Consider the following 20,840-nt stretch of genomic DNA (forward strand, 5'->3'; position numbering starts at 1 on the left):
CACATCACCATCCAGCTATCGACCCATATCGCTGATTAATGCAGATCTTAAAATAATCTGCAAAGCTTTGGCGGGAAGGCTGGAGAAGGTAGTTCCCTCTCTAATACATCCTGACCAAACAGGTTTTATAAAGGGTAGACATTCATCTACCAACATGCGCAGATTAATCAACCTCATAGATTATACAACCACCAACAACCGAGAAGCAACCATTTTGTCACTGGACGCAGAAAAGGCATTTGATCGGGTCAACTGGAAATTTTTAATAGCCACCCTGAACAAATTTGGCTTTGGAAAATCATTTATTAACTGGATTAAAATATTATATGCCTCTCCTAATGCTCGTATCAGAACAAATGATCAAACATCTCCAAGCTTTAATTTACAAAGAGGAACCAGACAAGGCTGTCCACTATCTCCGTCTTTATTTGCACTATTTATTGAACCTCTAGCTGCTGCTATTAGGCAAAGTCGAGACATTGAAGGCATTCAAACCAAAAATTTAGAACACAAAATAAGTCTTTATGCAGATGATGTTTTACTATTTACTCCAAATTCACAATCTTCCATCTGCCAAATCATCTCCCTAATTAATAGATTTTCCTCAGTTTCAGAATACTCCATAAACTGGTCTAAAAGCACAATTCTACCAATTAATTGCAATTATCTAAATCCGTCATCTATGAAAATACAAACAGGCAACATAAAGTACTTAGGTATAAATATCTCCTCTAGGCTTTCTGATCTACTCAAGCTAAACCACACCCAACTACTTAAAACATCCGAGGCTGATCTCACTAGATGGAAAACTCTACCCATTTCTCTAATCGGGAGAGTTGCAACCATAAAAATGACGATTCTCCCAAAAATTAACTACCTGTTTTCAATGATTCCTTCCAAACCTCCAACTACTTGGTTCAAATCATTAGACTCATTCATTTCCCAATACCTCTGGGAAGGTAAACCCCCACGGATCAGTTTAAAAACTATTAAAAAACCTAAAGATAGAGGAGGACTAGGCCTTCCAGACTTCCAGGACTACTACTCCGCGAACAGATTGTGTTATGTACAAAAATGGCTGAATCCTGGTGTGCTAGATGAATCCTGGCTAGACACAGAACAAAATCTCTGTGATAACCTAAATATTTCTAATTTACCTTTCTTCAGTTCTAAAATTAAACAACACAAATGCTTCAGAAGTTTAAACATCAGCTCATCCTTAACAGCCTGGTGGGATTTTCTTAAAAAAAACAACCTCACATTATTTCCATGTAAACTTACCCCCATTTGGAATAACCCTGACATTTTGATTAACAAAAACATGATTCATTTTGCTTCATGGAAGAACAAAGGAATCCAGCAGTTCCAGCATATAATTCAGAATAGAAAATTTATGTCCCTCTCTACGTTATCCTCAACCTATGGAATTAATATAAACAAATTTCTAGAATATCAGCAGCTTAAATCAGCTTCTTCTTTCTCTTTCGGCTTTTCCCATCAGGGGTCGCCACAGCGAATCATCCTTTTCCACCTCACTCTATCATGGACATCTTCTACCCTAACATTAGCCAACTTCATGTCCTCTGTTAAGACATCCATGTATCTCCTCTTTGGCCGTCCTCTTGCCCTCCTGCCAGGCAGCTCCATCTCCAACATCCTTCTACCAATATATCCACTATCCCTCCTCTGAACATGTCCAAACCATCTCAGTCTGGCTTCTCTGACTTTGTCGCTAACACAGGCAACATGAGCCGTCCCTCTGATGTACTCGTTCCTTATCCTGTCTAACCTGGTCACTCCTAAGGAGAACCTCAACATCTTCATCTCTGCTACCTCCATCTCAGCCTCTTGTCTCTGTCTCACTGCTACCGTCTCTAACCCATAGAGCAGAGCTGGTCTCACCACTGTCTTGTACACCTTTCCTTTGAGTCTTGCTGGCACTCTTCTGTCACACAACACTCCTGACACTTTCCTCCACCCGCTCCAACCTGCCTGCACTCGCCTCTTCACCTCTTTTCCACACTCTCCATCACACTGAACTGTTGACCCCAAGTACTTAAACTCCTGCACCTTCTTCACCTCAGCCCCCTGTAACCTAACGCTTCTACCTTGATCCCTCTCGTTCAGACACATGTATTCTGTCTTACTACGACTGACCTTCATGCCTCTTCTTTCCAGAGCAAACCTCCACCTCTCTAGCTGTTCCTCCACCTGCTCTCTACTCTCACTGCAAATTACAATGTCATCCGCAAACATCATTGTCCAGGGAGATTCCTGTCTTACCTCGTCTGTCAGCCTGTCCATCAGCATAGCAAACAAAAAAGGACTCAAAGCTGATCCTTGGTGTAGTCCCACCTCCACCTTGAACTCCTCTGTCTGACCTACAGCACATCTCACCACCGTCATACTTCTCTCATACATGTCCTGAACTACTCTGACATACTTCTCTGCCACTCCAGACGACCTCATACAGTACCACAGCTCCTCCCTCGGCACCCTGTCATACGCCTTCTCTAAATCTACGAACACACAATGCAGCTCCTTCTGACCTTCTCTGTACTTTTCCATCAACATTCTCAAAGCAAAAATGGCATCAGTGGTGCTCTTACGGGGCATGAAACCATACTGCTGCTCACAAATCTCCACCTTCTTCCTAAGCCTGGCTTCCACTACTCTTTCCCACAGCTTCATTGTGTGGCTCATCAACTTTATTCCTCTATAGTTGCTGCAGTTCTGCGTGTCACCCTTGTTCTTAAAGATCGGAACCAGAACGCTTCTCCTCCATTCCTCAGGCATCTTCTCACTCTCTAAAATCCTATTGAACAACCTTGTTAGAAATTCCACTGCTGCCTCTCCTAAGCACTTCCATACCTCCACAGGAACGTCATCAGGACCCACGGCCTTTCCGCTCTTCATCCTTTTCAGAGCCTTCCTAACCTCATCCTTTCCAATCTCTGCTACTTCCTGCTCCACAACAACCACATCTTCCTCCCTTCTTTCCCTGTCATTTTCCACGTTCATCAGCTCCTCAAAATACTCCTTCCATCTTTTCTGTACACTCTCCTGGGTTGTTAGCACCTTTCCATCTCTGTCCTTAATCACCCTTATCTGTTGCACGTCCTTCCCATCTCTGTCTCTCTGTCTGGCTAGCCTGTACAAGTCCTTCTCTCCTTCCTTTGTGTCTAACCTGTCATATAGCTCATCGTAAGCCTTCTGTTTGGCCTTTGCCACCTCTCTCTTCACTCTACGCTGCGCTTCCTTGTACTCCTGTCTACCTTCCTCAGTCCTTTCTACATCCCACTTCTTTTTAGCCAACCTCTTCCTCTGGACGCATTCCTGTACTTCCTCATTCCACCACCAAGTCTCTTTACCGTCTTTCCTCTTTCCAGATGACACACCTAGCACCTTCCTACCTGTTTCCCTGATAATTTCTGCTGTAGTTTCCCAGTCATCTGGAAGCTCATCCTGACCACCCAGACCCTGTCTCAACTTCTGCCTAAATTCCTCACAAGTTTCTTCATTCTGTAGCTTCCACCACTTGGTCTTCTTTTCTGTTTTCCCTCTCTTCTTCTTCCTGACCTCCAGAGTCATCTTACACACCACCATGCGGTGCTGTCTGGCTACACTCTCTCCTACCACCACTTTGCAGTCAATAACCTCTCTCAAATGACCTCGTCTACATAGGATGTAGTCCACCTGGGTACTCCTACCTCCACTTCTGTATGTCACTCTATGTTCCTCTCTCTTCTGGAAGTAAGTGTTGACTACAGCCATTTCCATCCTCTTCGCAAAATCCACCACCATCTGTCCCTCCAGATTCCTTTCCTTCACACCAAACCTGCCCATCACCTCCTCATCACCTCTATTGCCCTCACCAACATGCCCATTAAAGTCTGCTCCAATAACAACTCTCTCTCCTCTGGGGAAACTCTGTATGACCTCATCCAACTCACTCCAGAATCTCTCCTTCACTTCTAACTCACAGCCAACCTGTGGCGCATACCCACTGACTACATTCACCATCACCCCTTCAATTTCTAACTTTAGGCTCATCATCCTGTCTGAGACTCTTTTCACCTCTAGAACACTGTTTACAAACTCCCCCTTCAGAATCACTCCTACCCCGTTTCTCTTCCTATCAACACCATGATAGAACAGTTTGTATCCTCCTCCAATACTACGTGCCTTGCTGCCCTTCCACCTTGTCTCCTGCACACACAGTACATCTACCTTCCTTCTCTCCATCATGTCTGCCAGCTCTCTGCCTTTCCCTGTCATTGTGCCAACGTTAAGAGTCCCTATTCTCAAACCTATGTTCCTGCCTTTTCCCTTCTCTCTCTGGCCACGGGCCCTTCTGCCTCCCCTCTTTCTTCGACCAACAGTAGTCAAATTTCCACCGACACCCTGTAGGTTAACAGCATCGGTGGCGGTCGTTGTTAACCCGGGCCTCGACCGATCCGGTATGTCTAAAGTGTTGTGGATGATTCGCATGGTTATTTTGGCAATTTTTACGCCGGATGCCCTTCCTGACGCAACCCTCTCTATTTATCCGGGCTTGGGACCGGCACAGAGGCAACTGGCTTGCAACCCCTGTGGCTAGATTAGCAGCTTAAATCAGCTATAAGCACTAAATACTGCCTGACCCAAATAGACCTAGACCCTCCCCTTACAGTAACACATTTCATGGACCTTAAAAATCACAAACTCACCTCCAAAATTTATAAGATGTTATCAGACATAGATGAAACCATTTACTTACACATGACAAAATGGGAGTCTGAGCTATCATTGAATTCTAGTGATCAATTTTGGCTACAGATCTGTTTGAATGCCTTTAATATGACCAAAAGCCCTAATCTGCAACTTATTCAATACAAGATTCTCCACAGAACTCACTACACCGGACAGAGGTTATTTAAAATGGGTCTCAATCAGTCTGCTATATGCACACAGTGCACAGGTAACAACATAGACGACTATTTGCATGCCCTGTGGGTCTGTCCACCTGTCCAATCATTCTGGCGTAAGGTTTGTGAGGATTTATCAATCTGGTTTAATCATAAGATTCCTGCTTGCCCCAAATTCTGCTTATTAGGTGACCTGAATAACATCAACATGGAATCTAACAAGGCTTATATGGTTCTCACCGCTGTATGTATCGCAAAGAAAACTATCCTCCTAAACTGGAAATCTAAAAATAATCTTAGCATCAACCACTACAGAAACCTCATGTCAGAGCATATTAGTTCAGAGATAATGTCCTCCACAAAAAACCTGTCGGCTTCAGACTCTCCCTGGCTCCAGCTGGTTAGTCACATCACCTAGTAGGGGTGGGATGGTGATAGGTTGAGCCGGGTCCTGGCTGGTTGGGTGGGCCGGGGTGGGTTTGGGGGGGTGGGCTCTGCCAGGCCTGCCGTTCTCCCGGCTCGGGGCTCTGGTTGCCTGGGTGGGGTGGTGGTGGGGGCGCACACTCTGCCGGCAACTTGGCAGGGGTTCCTGGGCGGGTGCCTTCTGGGCACAGGGTAGGCAGTGCGGCTGACCGGGAACGGCGGACGGGTGACGTGCTGGGTGGCTGGTCGCCGTGGCGGGGGCTGGGGGGGGCTTGGGGCTCTGGGGCCTGGGGTCGTCTGCCCATGGCCGGTGTTTTGCCCGTGGCCGGTAGTTGGTGCGTGGCCTGGCCCCCCGGGGGTCGACGCCGCAGTCACAGCAGGGGTTAAGGGGTTCACTTGGGTGGGTTTATTTCATTATTATTATTATTATTGTTATTATTAATTATTATTTATTTATTTTATTATTATTATTATTATTATTATTATTTAATTTTTTAAATTTATTTCTTTATTTTTTGGGGGGGGGGGCTGGGGGGGCGGTGTGCTAGTCCTTAGGGAGGCCAGGGTATGAATGGTGGGGCTGGACCCCCTACCTCTCCGTTCTGGCACCGGGACCCTTCCTTGCTTGCTATCTCTCGGCGCTACGAGGCTCTGGCCTCCAACTGTGGCTGGCTTGCCGTTTCTGGCTGCCTGGCCGCTCTGGGAAGGGGGCGCCTACCGCGGCCGGCTGGGGGGCCGGTCGCTCGGGGGAGCCTTCTCACCCGGTTGTGCCCATCCGCCCGCTCCTCCCCGCTCTCACCCAAACAAATATTGCACACAGGCACATAGGGCTCCGGGAACTGGATGAGAGGGGTATGCTGGCGGGGCTCACTGGGGATGCCCCTCTCTGGGTTCTCATTGGCACCCGCCCTCCTCCCCGCTTTTTACTTGCATATTAGACACTCTGATTCATCTAGGGCCTTGTGGAGATGGTCTGGTGGAGGGGGGCACGGTGAAACATCTGTGCTCACCTTTCGCTGCCCCCCCCCCACAATTTTAACTTCCTCTGTAGACACACACACTGCATGCTAGCAGCACACAGCAAATACACACCACTCACAGAGGGACCCCGGAGTGGGGGGCTTTGCGGCTTGGCAGCGGTGGAGCCCCCCACACTGGGGACCTCCTATTTTACCTGCAGCACACACCAGGGGTTGACATAGCCCAGAAATTTGCACTGGCCCACAGGGCCAGTAGTTTTTGAAACTTACTGGCCCTGCCTGAAAGTTACTGGCCCGACACCGCGCATAGCGGGACCCGCCGCTCCGCAGGTGCTTGCAACTTTAGGGGGGTCTGTGGGCATGCCCCCCCGGAAACTTTTAATATGGTACAATTTGGTGCATTCTGGTGACATCACTTATTTCTACACTTTTCAATGACTGAAAATAGACCATATCAAACTTAAATCTGCTCTAGTCTGTTTCAGATGTTTTGAAGAGAGCACTGCAGTGTAGTAGGTAACACTAGTTCAGAAGTTTTCATGGTGCTTCTAAAGGCAAATATCGCAATAAATCATAAACCTTAAATGTGTTAAAACAATCTAATGGCAGCTAGAACCATTTAACGAATCAAATAAATCCCTTAATGCATTTGACCAATCGGATGGACGCCTTCACATTGTTGACCAATCAGATGGAGCCCTGTTATGTTAGATGTTTGTAACCTGGGTCAACGTGGGTCATTTGGAGTATAATTTTTAAACTGGGAATGGTTATTTGGTTATTTTGCTGTTTGTTTATATACCGCAAATTATATCGTTATCGCAATTTTAATCTCTGATATCGCAGATCGCGAGTTTTCCTCATATTGTGCAGGTCTACTGAGATCATTCAGCTAACTAAAAATACTTACTGCTTACAGTGTTGTAAAGAAAAACAAAATTAAGTAGTTTAACATTCTACTGCATTTGAGTCTGAGATTCAGGTATTTGGAGTTGCCTTTGATTCTTTGACATTCAGCTTAAAGCTTAGTGGATACAGTTTCATCTTCAATGCATTCATTAAATATCTTGCTGTCCATACTACTAATTATACCCACTACTCCATCCAACATATTCCTATCTATTCCTGCCATGTCTTCCACATCTCTGACATGCTTCAGTCTCTCTTCAGTGACGGTGTCGGATTTATAATCAAATGTAATAATAACCCACTGGCTTGTGCCTTTGTTGTTGCTGTTTAACATTGTTTTGTATTGAATTGTTACATTCAATAAAGTTTGAAAAAAAAAAAGTAGTGAGCGCGTGCCGCGTGGTGCTCGGCAGTGAAAGCCGAGCGCGCGCAGGCGGGAGAGAAGGAGAAGTGATCAAAGGTTTCCCATAGAAACCCTTGAAGTCTGAACACAGGACTAGCAGAAAAACTAAATTATGAAGACGAGGTAAATCTACACGTTTTCGCAAAATTTACTTTATTGAAAAAGGTGAAGAATATATAAACCGTTAAATATTTTAGTGGCCCGAGCGGACAAGTGAAAAGTAAAGTCTTGTGGTCCGCACTGCTCGAAAAACAGGACCGGGCCAGCGGACAAATGGCTATGTCGAGCCCTGCACACACAGCACTCCCACACCTCCATACATGGGTGGGGTCGGGGGGGGGGGCCGCCGGTCTTCACCCGCCTGGTCCTCTCAGGGCGGCCGGGCTTATGGGTATCCTGTCGGCTGCGGGAATGGTCGGGCATACGGCGCTGGGGGTAACCAGATGATTGTGAGTATGTGTGCGTGAGTGCATGGGTAGGACGGACCTGGGGGCTGGCTCGCTGGGACCCTCTGGGGCTTTCCCTCCCCATCACAGAGGGGAGGGCACTGAGAGGGTTGGGGAGGGGGGCTCAGATATTATGGCGGGGGGGGGGGTTGTAGTGTGTAGGGTTGTAGGGTTATGGGGGTGGCTGTGGATGCGTGGCAATCCCTGGGTTGCTTAGGTCGCGTGCCTGGGCTGGCTTGCGGAGACGGGGCGCCGGTCGGGTGGTGGCCGGCTCATGGGTTCCGGGGGCCCTGGCTTCGTCCCTGGCCTTTGTCTCGGTGTCCGGCGCCCGGTGGCCCCCATGGCTGCCGCCTGGTACGGCTAAGCGCTCCTGTCTTGTGGCCTGGGGGCCGGACACTGGGTTCGCTTGTGCCTCTGGGCATTGGGGGGGCCCCTGTAGGGAGGCCCTCTCTGTGCCTGGCTGGTGGGGTTGGCGGTCCCCTCCTCCTCCCCTCCCGGGTTGCCTGGGTCCGGATGCTGGGGGGGCTTCTGGCCTGGAGGGCTCTCCTCCCCTCTTCTGGTCTGGCTGGTCTGGCTGGGTAGGATCTGGCTCCCCTTATGAACACACGGTTCACGTCGGCAGCATGCATGTATCTCCACCCCCACGTGCATGTGCACACTGCCACACTGCTCCCTGTCTCCTTCATCCGTCCTCCTTACCCACAGTGTATTGATGGACAGATTTTTTTCGCTCATCTTAGTGTCAGATTTTCACCTTTTATGTAACATTCGTCTTTCCAAGCAGATCTGGTATAATTGTTACAGCTTAAAATAATAACTTATTCAAATCAGTGTTTGTATCCCCCACCCTCCCCTCACATTCTTCCCCTCTCCCTCGCCACACACACTAAATGTAACAAATAAATAAAAAATAATACAACAAAAAGGGGTTTATACAAATCTACACTCTAGTTTCCTGTAGCTACATAACCTCTTTTTGTGATAGTAAAACCTGTCCAACACAAAAAGCTTTCAGCTCTAATCTGTTTGCTCAGCTGTTGGGCAGAACAAGTTTAAAGAAAAAAAAAGAAAAACAAAAAAAAACATTATCATTTTTATGAGTACTGTGGGAAGTTTCATGGTAAAAATATAAAATAGTAAAGGCATTTATTAGTTTGTTGGAAAAATGTAAATAAATGATTCATTCATAGTTACCTGAAGACAGTAGTCGAGCCTCTCCAGGATGGTTGAGAAGTTGGGTCTGTCTTCAGGCTGGTGCTGCCAGCTCTGAGTCATTATACGATACCTGAGGATGCATGTGAACAGATTAATAAAAATAAAAAAAATAAACAAATGTCAGTTAAATGCTTTAAAAAAAGTTTGTCTTCATCTTCTGTTTTTATTGTTTTAGACAAGGGGCGGAGCTAGAACATATATGGGGTGGTGAGATGGGGAACAGAAGACTTTGGAAGTGTGACAAATAAGAACACGCCATCACATATGAAAAGATCAAAAATTCATATTTATCATAGGTGAGTTTTTCAAAAGTGAGTTTTTCAAAAGTAAGATTTTCCTCTTACCATAGCATGGAAACACGACAGATTTAAGCTAGAGCCACGGTGCTCACAGCCAAGATGGGCCATCATATAAAATACAGGGGCACAGCAAATACTTTGAGGGGCTCAAATTTCATTTAACCCTTGTGCTATCTTAGATGACCCCCCCTTACATTGACGTGTTCTCCCTACTATGACAAAGGTGGATAAAGGTGGAAAGATTTCATGTAATCCATGGACACCAGTGAAGATCACAAATCATTGAAGAAAAAAGGTTCAGAGCACTGTCTAGTGGGTCTAGATGACCCAACTCCCAATGTAAAAGTGCCTAGGATAGCACAAGGGTTAAAAATATTGCTTTTGTTATTTTTGCAATGCTGAAGGAAGCTTGTATTGATGATTTCTTGATCTTTCTTAATCTTCCTCCCAATGCTCTTTCTTTGTTCATTTTCTTCATCACCGGTCATCCTGCACACCTTCATCTTATGCTGTCTGGAAACACTCACGTACCACTACTTTGCAGTCACTGATATCCTTCAGATTACATCGTCTACAAAAGATGTAGTCCATCTGTGTGCTTCTACCTCCACTCTTTCAGGTCACCCTATGTTCCTGCCTCTTCTTGAAGAGTGTATTAACTATAACTATTTCCATTTTTTTTTTGCAAAATCAACCACCATCTGTTCTTATGTCCTTTCTGTTCCTTTCCTGGATACCAAACCTACACAACAATTCTAACAAACTCTTCCTCTAAGATAACTCCTACTCCATTTCCCTTCCTGTCTCCACCATGACAGAACCCTGCTCCTAAGCTTTAGCCTTGCTAACTTTCCACCTAGACACAGTATGTCTACCTTCCTCCTCTGCATCATGTCAACTAACTCTCTACCTTTTCCTGTCAGTTCATTTGTTAGTTCCAACGTTTAAAGTCCCTACTCTCAGTTCGACACTCATGACTTTCCCCATCTATCTCTTCCTTCTCTCCTTCTTCAACCAACAGTAGTCCAATTTCCACCAGCACCAAGTCTCTAAAGAGCACGTATGGCATTGTTAAGCCGGTCTTTGACTGATTTCTTATTGGGCGGCAGTTTAGCTCAGGCGGTAGAGCAGGTCGTCCAATAACCAAAGGGTTGGCAGATCGGTCCCCGTTCTCCCCAGCCAGCTGACCCCCCCCCCATCCGAGTGTGGCTAGCCTGCAGCTCCCCCCAGGGGACAGGTCAAAATGCAGAGAAGAATTTCCCCATTGTAGGATAAGTAAAGTATCAATTATTTATTTTATTATTCGCACATTTGATTTGGTAAAGATTTTACGCCAAATGCCATCCTGACACAGCCCTCTGTATTTATCCAGGCTTTGTCATCTTTGTCAATAATGATACTAATATTGAATTAAAAATTGGGGGGGGGGGATTCTTTTTGCTGGGGTATCTCCGCCCCTGTTTCAGGTACAAACTATGTGTAATACCATAGTACTGCAAGAAATAAAATCCTGACGTGTTTTATTTGTTGTCTAACTTTTTGTGTACAGGAAAATGGCTAACAAACACCTAATGATTGTTAGGGGGCCAGGGCGGCTTTGTTTTGCTTCTTTTCATTTCCGGTTTTATTTTGACACTTCCGCACCTTGTTGTCTTTACGTTCAATCATTGTTCGCACCTGGTTACGCACCTGTTTCCCATTCACTGTTGTTTATATATTCTGTGTGTTGTCCGGTACATGTCACCAGATCGTTTTTATTACTTGTTTCTTGTTCGAGTCATTCACGATTAAATTGTTGGTAACCTACCTTCTGGCGTCCTGCGCTTGTGTCCACACACCCCGCCTGACATTACGATCCGGTCAACAATGGACACAGCGGACACAAATCCTCCCCGAACTGATCTCGGGAACCCAGAGTGGGTCATCCGCCAGCAGGATGAGCAGCTTGGCTTCCTGCGTTGAGGTATGCTGGAGATGGCCGATCGTCAGGATCGACAGCTGACGGGACTCTTCAGCTGCATCGACCGCCTAGCCGAGGAGGCCCAGCAGCCTTCACCATCCATCTCGCTTTTTCCTTCCTCCTCATCGGCTCCCGCGGTGCAGCTGGCCCGACCAGAGAGGTTTTCCGGTGACTCAGAGGATTGTAGAGCGTTCATTATGCAGTGCGAGCTGCATTTCGAGTTACACGCCTCCACCTTTACGACGGATCGGGCCAGGGTGGCCTTTATGATCTCGCACCTCACTTACCGAACAGCAGCATGGGCCACTGCAGAATGGCAACTAGGAGCTGCCACTTGCGTTTCTCTTCCTGCCTTCCTGGAGGCTTTTACCCAGGTTTTCCAACACACGTAGCCAGGGAGAGATGGCCCGAGAACTTATGCGGGCGGCTGAGACAGGGGGCTCGGCGGGTGGCGATTACGCCATAGAATTCCGGACTCTCGGTTCAGAGAGCGATTGGAATCCCGCTGCTCTTACGGATGCCTTCCTGGAGGGCCTTTTCCGAGGAGATGAAGGAACATCTCGCGCCACTGGACATTCCATCTTCTTTGGAACCTCTGATAGCCCTCGCTATCCGAATCGACAACCGCTTGCAGGATCGCAGACGGGGACGTTGGACTGTGTTTCCCCGTTCCGAAGAACGTACCGAGGACTTCTCTTCACGCTCCCCTCATGCTTTTTTTGTTACCTCCACAGAACCTCCTGCACCCCCTTTGGAGGAACCTATGATTTTGGGACGTGGGCGCCTATCCCCTTCAGAACGCAAACTCCGGATGACGGCAGGTGAGTGCCTGTACTGTGGTCAGCGGGGTCATTTCTTCAAGGATTGCCCAAATGCCTCTGCTTGTCATTAAGAGTGGGCACACTGACTAGTGGAGGCCAAGCGCCCACTATTTCTAGTCCTTCCTCGTGCTTATTGGAGGTCCATATTGTGTTTAAGACTGGGGGGTTCCTGTTGGGGGCATTATTAGATTCTGAGGCAGAGCAGAATCTCATGGATGCCGAGTTGGCCAAACAGGCCGGTTTTTCTACAGAGTTACTTCCCCGTCCGTTACAAGTCAGTTCTCTTAATGGAGAGATTGTCTCCACTGTTAACCGTGTCACTGAGCCAGTCCACCTCATTGTCTCTGGTAATCATCATGAGTTCACCTGGTTTTATTTGTTTAAATCGTATTTTTTTTTGGGGTTCCCCTGGCTTCTTGACACATAACCCCGTCATCAACTGGCCCACTAATCGCATCACTCGTTGGAGTGATTATTGTCATAAAACCTGTTTGCGCTCGGCTCGGCATCAGGGAGTTAACCCCGCGGTCCCAGTGGGGCATCCCTCCTCACCTGACCTATCCATGGTTCCCCCCGAATATCATGACCTGGGGGAGGTTTTTTCAAAGGATCAGGCTCTTTCGCTCCCGCCTCATAGGCCCCATGACTGTGCCATTGAGTTACAGCCCGGAGCCGTGCTGCCTAAGAGCCATCTTTATAGCCTGTCGAAGCCGGAAGGGAGTCCCTGGAGCAGTACGTGGCTGATTCCCTCAGGTCGGGCCTGATCAGGCCGTCCTCATAGCGTGTGGGGGCTGGTTTCTTTTTTGTGGGGAAGAAGGATGGTTCTTTACGGCCCTGCATTGACCATCGGGGTTGAAGTGCCATTACGATTAAAAATCGTTATCCTCTCCCCCTAATGAACTCTGCTTTTGAGTCACTGCAGGATGCCAGTGAGGAGAAGGACGGATGGCACCGCCACCGGTGCCATCCGTCCAACACCTTTATCGCTGCTGCAGGCGCGTCTGGAGTGAGGTGTGCGCTGCTCTCCTCCGCTCTTTTGCCACCAACAAGAGACTGGCTGACGGGCATCGTCGCCCGGCGCCCCCCTACGTGCCAGGCCAGTCAGTTCTACTCTCTACTGCTCACATAAAGTTGCGGTTAGAGTCGAGGAAGCTCTCACCCAGGAACATCGTACCATTCGAAGTGGTGAGGGTGATTAACCCCGTGGCGGTCCAGTTACGCCTGCCTCGGACTATGCGCATCCATCCAGTCTTCCGCGTGTCCCAACTGAAGCCTCATGTCACAAGTCCGCTACAACCATCACCCTCTCTGCCCCCACCGCCTCGGATCATCGTCGGTCAGCCTGCGTTGACCATTCAGCGCATTATGGACGTTAGGCGGCGGGGAGAGGGCTTTCAGTACTTGGTGGACTGGAAGGGTTATGGACCTGATGAAAGGTCCTGGGAAGCATCGTCTAGGATTCTGGACAAGGGCATGCTCTAGGAGTTTCACCGGCACCACCCTCACAAGCCCGGTGGTGCGCCCAGAGGCGCCCCTTGAGGGAGGGGTACTGTTAGGTACCGGGGGGCCAGGGCGGCTTTGTTTTGTTTCTGTTCACTTCCGGTTGGTTCCTTATTACACTTATTGTCTTTACGTTCAATCATTGTTCGCACCTGGTTTACGCACCTGTTTCCCATTCACTGTTGTGTATATACTCTGTGTGTTGTCCGATACATGTCACCGGATCGTTTTGATTACTTGCTTCTTGTTCGAGTCATTCACGATTAAATTGTTGGTAACCTACCTTCTGGCGTCCTGCGCTTGTGTCCACACACCCCGCCTGAAGTTGATTTCTTTTTAATAAAATTATGAACCAAGTTTATTTACTTACTATTTAGTTTAAAATAAGCAATAGGACAATTAAAATGCAAGAACTATCTGAAAGGAAGTGAGAAGAAGTTTGAGCCTCATAAATTCTTACCCTCATGCCCTACACCCAATGTATTACAACACCTAGTGCACCCGCTATCTAATATAGTCCTGTTCACTCTATACACATTCAGTTTCAGATACACATATACACACATGTATAAACACATAGAAACATAAACTGAATTAACACAAATGGCAGCTGTTTAGAGACAGGCTAGAACCATTTACTGTAAATGAGAAAAGGAGTGAGCAAGTGTGACATCACCACAGAAAATTCTTTACTTCCGACTCTAACAAAATGAAGTCAATTTAGTCTCCATTTGTCTTCGGCACGGATGTTGCCATGTTGGAACCAGACAGTTAGTAAGAAGTCATTGGTCCATCGGTCTGAATTAACATTTCTATAGCAACCACCCTGGCCAACCGGGAGTGGGCTTGTTAGAAGCCACACCGGTACTACTTAAAAACAGACCACACAAAAGCTGGCAATCAACCATTTCAAACCTTGGCCCCACATACTTTTATTGTTTCTAACTTTAATAACTTGCACTGTAGAATAAGTATCAGGAAAATCCAAAATTAGGATCATTAAGAATGTGTTAATAAAAGGTAGCAGAGCAAGAATGGTTATTCTGAGAAAAAGAATGACTAAGACATAGCTGTTTATTTCTCTATAGAAGTCTATAGTAGTAGTCTCTAAACTTTTTCAGGCCATAGGCCAGTTTAGTATCAGACAATATTTTCAAGGTCTGTACAAGGTGAGTACAGTGAGTGTTTGATTTCTTTTTTTTTCTCTGTCTAGCCTTCAGTTTCCCTTAACTTTTGTGGACAAAGTTTATCCTTAATAAAATATAGAATATCTGTAGCTGCTTTAAACTTTATTTGTACACTAGATTTCTTGTAGGAATTACTCAAATGTGATATAAATTCTTCCATTACCCAAAACCTCATCAGGTGTGATGGATAAAAAAAAAACCAGTCACTAAAACTGGTATTTTCTAAATATAATAATAAACGGGAATCCACCTTTTGAGCAACTTTATTAGCAGAATCCTTCTAACTTTAGTCAGCCGGTTGCTAAATATTATGCATTATTATTATTATTCTTGTTGTGTTTGAGAACAACTGTCCCAATATATTCATATTTGGAGTAAAGTATTTCAGGTTTTGTCTATTAAATGCAGCTTTCTTTTATTTTTAAGTCAAAGGTTCTTCTTCTTTTTCCTCACTGACTCTTTTCTGCAAAAAAAACTTTCCCAATTACGTTTGGTTTTTGTCAACTTCGCTTGCTTGGTGGTTTCACTTAAGTGGTCGGTGTAGCCGCGTTAAGAAAGTAGTGGATGGGTTTTAGACATGTAACTGAGAGACTTGACATGCGTCAAGAATGAGTCGGATGTGATGGAGAGAATCCAGTAGTTTTCCAAAATAAAACTTCCTTCAGAATCAGATTAGAAATAAAACAGAAAAAATGCAGGGCATGTTTTTTGTTAAACTCTGTTTCACGGACAGATACTGCAGGTAGTTCCTATCTGGAATTTGAGGTGGGAGGGGCTACTCAGTCCAGTTCTCACATACAGTCAGCGGTCAAATCATTTGGATGCCCTTAGCTCCCATGAATTCATCTGGACTTACACTGGCCCCGGGCAGTTTTTCGGGGGGTCCATCCTTCCTCCATTGGTTACAAACTCCAGCACTTCCTGGTTACTGCGACTGGGGTATGGCATATAACCCAGCGAGAAGATCTCCCAGAGCAACACCCCAAATGACCTTTAAATAGAGAGATTGGAGTTGTTAAAAGCAGAAAAAGATTAAGTAGGTAAAACACAGGGCAAATGATGTCATAAATTATGGGCATCATCAAAAGTGAAAGTAGAGGACAAGACTCAGCCGTGGAAAAAAAAAAAGAAGGATTAAAGGGGGTTGAAGGACGAAGGAAGGTAGGAACGCATATGAGCAGTTGTCTGAATGAGAAATATTGGAGGTGAAGTTTTTGCTTCCTCTGGAATTAGATCAGTGCAGGAAGCGTGTGCAGGACTCTCACCATGTGTCTGTTTTGGAGGTGAAGATGCCCTCCATGAAGGCTTCAGGTGGCATCCATTTCACCGGCAGCATGGCGCGCCCACCCTTCCTATAATAGCTGGCCCTGTGCACACAAAATATTATTGAACTTGCCAGGAGGCTGAAAGACAAAAACAAAACAATAACACTTGAAGGATAAAAAACAATAAAAAAAAAACTCTTTTCTAAAGCTTCAACTGTTTTAAGAGCTTCTTTGTTAGTGCAAGATTCAATAGGTTTTACTTACAGCAGGGGTGCTCACACTTTTTTGGCATGTGAGTTACTTTTGAGTCGACAATGTCTTGAAGATCTACCTATATATGTTAGGATTATGAGCTCCTCCCACTCCTACAGGGAATAATCGCCTCACCTGTTTCCAGTCTCCTTGTCAACCTTCAGCCTATTTATGGACTCCTCACCTTCCAGCCGATGTCAGTCCGTCTGCTCTCAGCGGTAGAGTACTGACCTATGCTAAACTCTAGACCTTGTCAAAACCATTTCTATGCCTATGCTCATGCCTATGCCAAGAATCCTAATCCACTGTTAATCTTTTTCCTTCAGACATTGCCTCCAGCATCCTTCACACCTTTGGTCTCATCTGCCGTCAAGGATCCAGCCGTCTAAGCCGGAACTTCCCCACCACCACTGGGACTGATTAAAAACTCTTTCTCACCAACCATCTCTGTTCTGTCCTGCTTCTGGGTCCAGCCTCGTGAACTCTAACATATATATATATATATATATATATAAAAATACTATCAGTACATTTTTGTTAGTTATGTTTATTAGTTACATGTTTGCTTGTACATTGTTGTTTATGTATTGACTATTAAAAACTATACAAGATTAAACAAAGATACTTTTGTATGAACAGTTGAGACGTTTTTTTACAAAGACAGAAAGCAGCAACTATCCTATGTCATGCTCTGCTGTAAACCGTGCAATGGGGGGATCGTGGCATTTCAAAGGCGCTGCTGGCTGGGTACGGAGAAAACACTGCATCCTTAATGAGTTCTTTTTTATCGGGCGGGAACTGCAGAGCCGGTAGCAGGAAGAGACACGCGGGATGGCTTCAATAAACACTCCGGTTGTTCGGAGTGGTCTTCTGCCAGGGACTTGACATGCTACAGGATAGAAAGCGACGTTCTGATGACAGTCAGAATTAGCTGTATGTATCATAGGATGTTCGATAGGCCGGTCTGTATATCAATCAACTCCCGTACTTCTTCGTGAAGATTTTGATTCGCGTACAGAATTTTTAGAAGTACATTTTTCTATGCTTTCAAATTCTCTTCGGAAAAGTCTGTAAAGTCAGTTTTTTACTTTTTACTTTGGTACGGCGGAGGCATACTGCAAGGCAACCGCCTTAAGCTACAGTCACATATACGACTGCCACCACGCGATTGGGAGGCCTCAGTAGAATCTCCTGACTAGCTGCCGCCACTTGATTTTTGTTTTTTTAATAAAAATAATAATACATTTTATTTAGAAAGAATGCCCTTTACATTTTGAAAAAAATCTCAACGCTTTTCTCAAAGTATTTTAAAATGGCATGGTCATGGCATGGTCATGAATGCAGATGGCGGCAGGCCGGCGGCCATTGTACAGGCGGGGATGACGATAGAATAGGGCGGCCAAGGGGCGGTGGCAGCTGGATCACCGACCAGCAGCAGCTATGATTGGACGATGTAAGTGTCTCTGGATCAGTGGCGGTTCTACACTGACTTACTCCCTGGGCGAGTAACCCCACCAGCGCCCCCCCCCCCCCCCCCCCCCCGCACACATACAAAATTTGACAACAACATCCTGTTGTGTTTCTTATATTCTATTTAGCCATTTTACAAAAAAAATGCATGACTTTTCTAGACTCGTATTACAGCGGGGGTCAAACTCAGTCACACAGGGGGCCTAAGTTAAAAACACGCTTAAGGTTTAGGGCCGAAGAAGATAAACATTTACTGAACACACTAAAGCTAAACTTTTAAACCTTTTAAACTGAACTTTTTGAACATAAATATGAATAAAAACAGGAACACAAGTTAAACCTTAAATAACTTGTAATATTTTGCTCTCCATAGAAATATATTCTGTCAAAATTATACAAATATGAACATGCTTCTGAACAAAACAAAGAAAGCCTGGAAATATTAATAAGAAATTACAAATCAAATAATTCCGGGTTTTTTTGCTCTTTTATCATTTTTAGAGCATTTTTTTTAGAGCTGGACTCCTGCTTCATTTTTAGCAATAATTTCTTAATGTGTGACGTCCTGTGTGTGTCTTTGTGAAACATATCAGAGGGATTAGATCTAAAAAAAAAACTTATTGTGATTAATATGTTTAGGTCTTATAAAACATTAAAGACTAAATCATAGAACTCATCAGTGGGATTATTCAAAAAATATTTGGCATTTCCCTAATTTTGTGCAACACCAACAGTAGAAATCCTCCAAAAAACCTCAATCCATAAAAAATGGTCCGCGCTCATCCCCCCTCCCCCTCCCCTTCCCTCTGACACACGCGGCTCCGTCTCTATGACGGGAGCCGCAGCTACGGCTCAGAGTTGATTGTCAGATAGAAAAAGACTCCCCTCACACCTGTTAGTGTGATTCAGCCAGCCACCGGTGAGTTGCGCCCCCCTCTCGAGTTTTTTGACTTATGTTCCAAAGACTGCCGCAAAGAGGTGTGGCCGCAAATGTCTTGCAGCAGAAGGCGGTGGTCACGTGCGTGTCGGGTCTGCCGTGTCAGAGCAAGGAATTGTGGGAAATAATCCCCATTGCCTGCTTTTGTCGAAATTTTGTTGAGCATGGGTGTTTGTTCTGCCCAATTCCTTTTCATGTGCCTGTTTTACGTTGTTTCACTCTGAGTTATTTCATCTTTTTTTTTTTTTTTTTTTTTTTTTTTTTTTTTTTTTTTTTGCACCATAAGTGTGAAGAGCAAATAGGATGAAGATATTCTTAACAGTCTGATGAATCAAACTAAAAGTGTTGAGTGTCGGCAGCTGAAGCAATTTCAAATTAAAACCTGCAAGCTTCCTCTTTGAATGTCGTTGACATCTATCGTAGCACAACACTATATGTGCGTAACGCACGCATGCCGACCTGGGCGACCGCCCACATCGCCCATATCAAAAACCGCCACTGCTCTGGATGGCGGCTGTCCCGAAGGCAATGTTCCATGTGCAATTCCGCAAACGTGCACCGCTTGTATATTCTCAGTCCACAAGAATATGTGGACTGAAAATGTGCAGTGCACAAAACTAAATTGCATACACAATTATACTATTTACATCAGAAACAAAGTTACAAACTCAAATTGCTCAAAAAAGTTCATCTTTCAGATGCAAGTATAACATGAGGAAGAAAAAAGGAGAGCTGTAGAGCTGCAGCGCGGGGGGGTTGCTCACAGTGGTTCTCAGTGGTCCTCAGTCTGCTCAAGGAGCTTGTGTGCATACACAGACGCATCGCCCGATTGACGGCTGATCGTTGCTGGCCCCCCAGCCCATGTCAACAGCCATCGTCGAATGCCTGGGCTGATTTTCAACAATTGGATGCCAGTTTCAGCAATTTTGCTGAAACTGGCAGTTAGGTGGCATTTTAGCATACATGACCGTAGTCTTAGCAATGGCTAAGAAGGCAACCGCTGGGTTTATGACATAGATTGTCAGAAAAATAAGTGTGGGAAGCAAAGTGTGTCACGTTAAAAATGGTTTTAATGAGCCTGCATTCATCTGACCACATTTCAGTGAGTTGCTGTGTCTCACTGTTGCTTCACGTTGGTTGCTAGCTTCCTTCTCTGTTTACATCCTGTAATGCTGTTTGGTCCAGTGGTTCCTGGGGGGTATTCCAGAAAGCAGGTTATGCTAGCTCCCACGGTAAGTTTGAGGCTAAGGAAGTTGATAACCTCAGTTTTCGGTTCCAGAAATGGAGGTATGTTTCAGGGTAGGTCAAGTTGCCATGGCAACTCATGCTCTGAATATAACCTGGTGTGGAGCAGGTTTAGTTGAAGGTTAGTTTGTTTTCAGACAGGTGAAGCAGCATGGCGTGTCTATTTGAAGATGATTTAATGGATGAAGAAGCTCAGATAATACTTTTTCCACCGTGAGAGGGTGATAAGACCACATATGGATGTTGGAAAATGTAACTTTTTTACTTTTATCTAAAATAGTTATTTGCTTCAGTTAAGATAAATCATTTGTTTGTTAAGTCAGTTAAAAAATAACATGCAGTTATCAGACAGTTATTTTACTTCCATTCAAATTAATTCAATTAAGTAGGTGTAACGTTGGTCCTGCTGTTAGATCGGCACCGCAAGGGATTGTGGGATACCATTTCCTTTGCCTGTCTGGACCGATTTTTGTTTAAGTGTGGCTTTTTGACCAATTGTGTTTAGTTGTTTAGCTGTTTTACTGTGTTGTGCCATGTTTTGCTGAGTTGTTTAGTCCTACTATGCTTACGTCTCTGCACCATGAGTGAGAGTGAAGGAGAGGATGATGAGTTTATATAGCA

General features: G+C 45.4%; 1 protein-coding gene across 3 annotated transcripts in view; it reads right to left on the reverse strand.

The window, feature by feature from the left end:
- alk (ALK receptor tyrosine kinase) overlaps positions 1–20,840 on the reverse strand; it is a 705,488-nt gene that overhangs the window by 4,472 nt on the left and 680,176 nt on the right. For all 3 annotated transcript variants that reach the window (XM_023951462.2, XM_023951461.2, XM_078940523.1), the window contains exons 26-28: positions 16,316–16,417; positions 15,907–16,041; positions 9,263–9,353 (exon numbers count right to left, since the gene is read on the reverse strand). In XM_023951462.2, the coding sequence (XP_023807230.1) occupies positions 9,263–9,353; positions 15,907–16,041; positions 16,316–16,417 (328 nt within the window). The remainder of the gene's footprint in view (positions 1–9,262; positions 9,354–15,906; positions 16,042–16,315; positions 16,418–20,840) is intronic.

The sequence above is a fragment of the Oryzias latipes genome, chromosome 22 (assembly GCF_053564925.1).
Source record: "Oryzias latipes strain Hd-rR chromosome 22, Olatipes_Hd-rR_3.1".
Classification (NCBI taxonomy): domain Eukaryota; kingdom Metazoa; phylum Chordata; class Actinopteri; order Beloniformes; family Adrianichthyidae; genus Oryzias; species Oryzias latipes.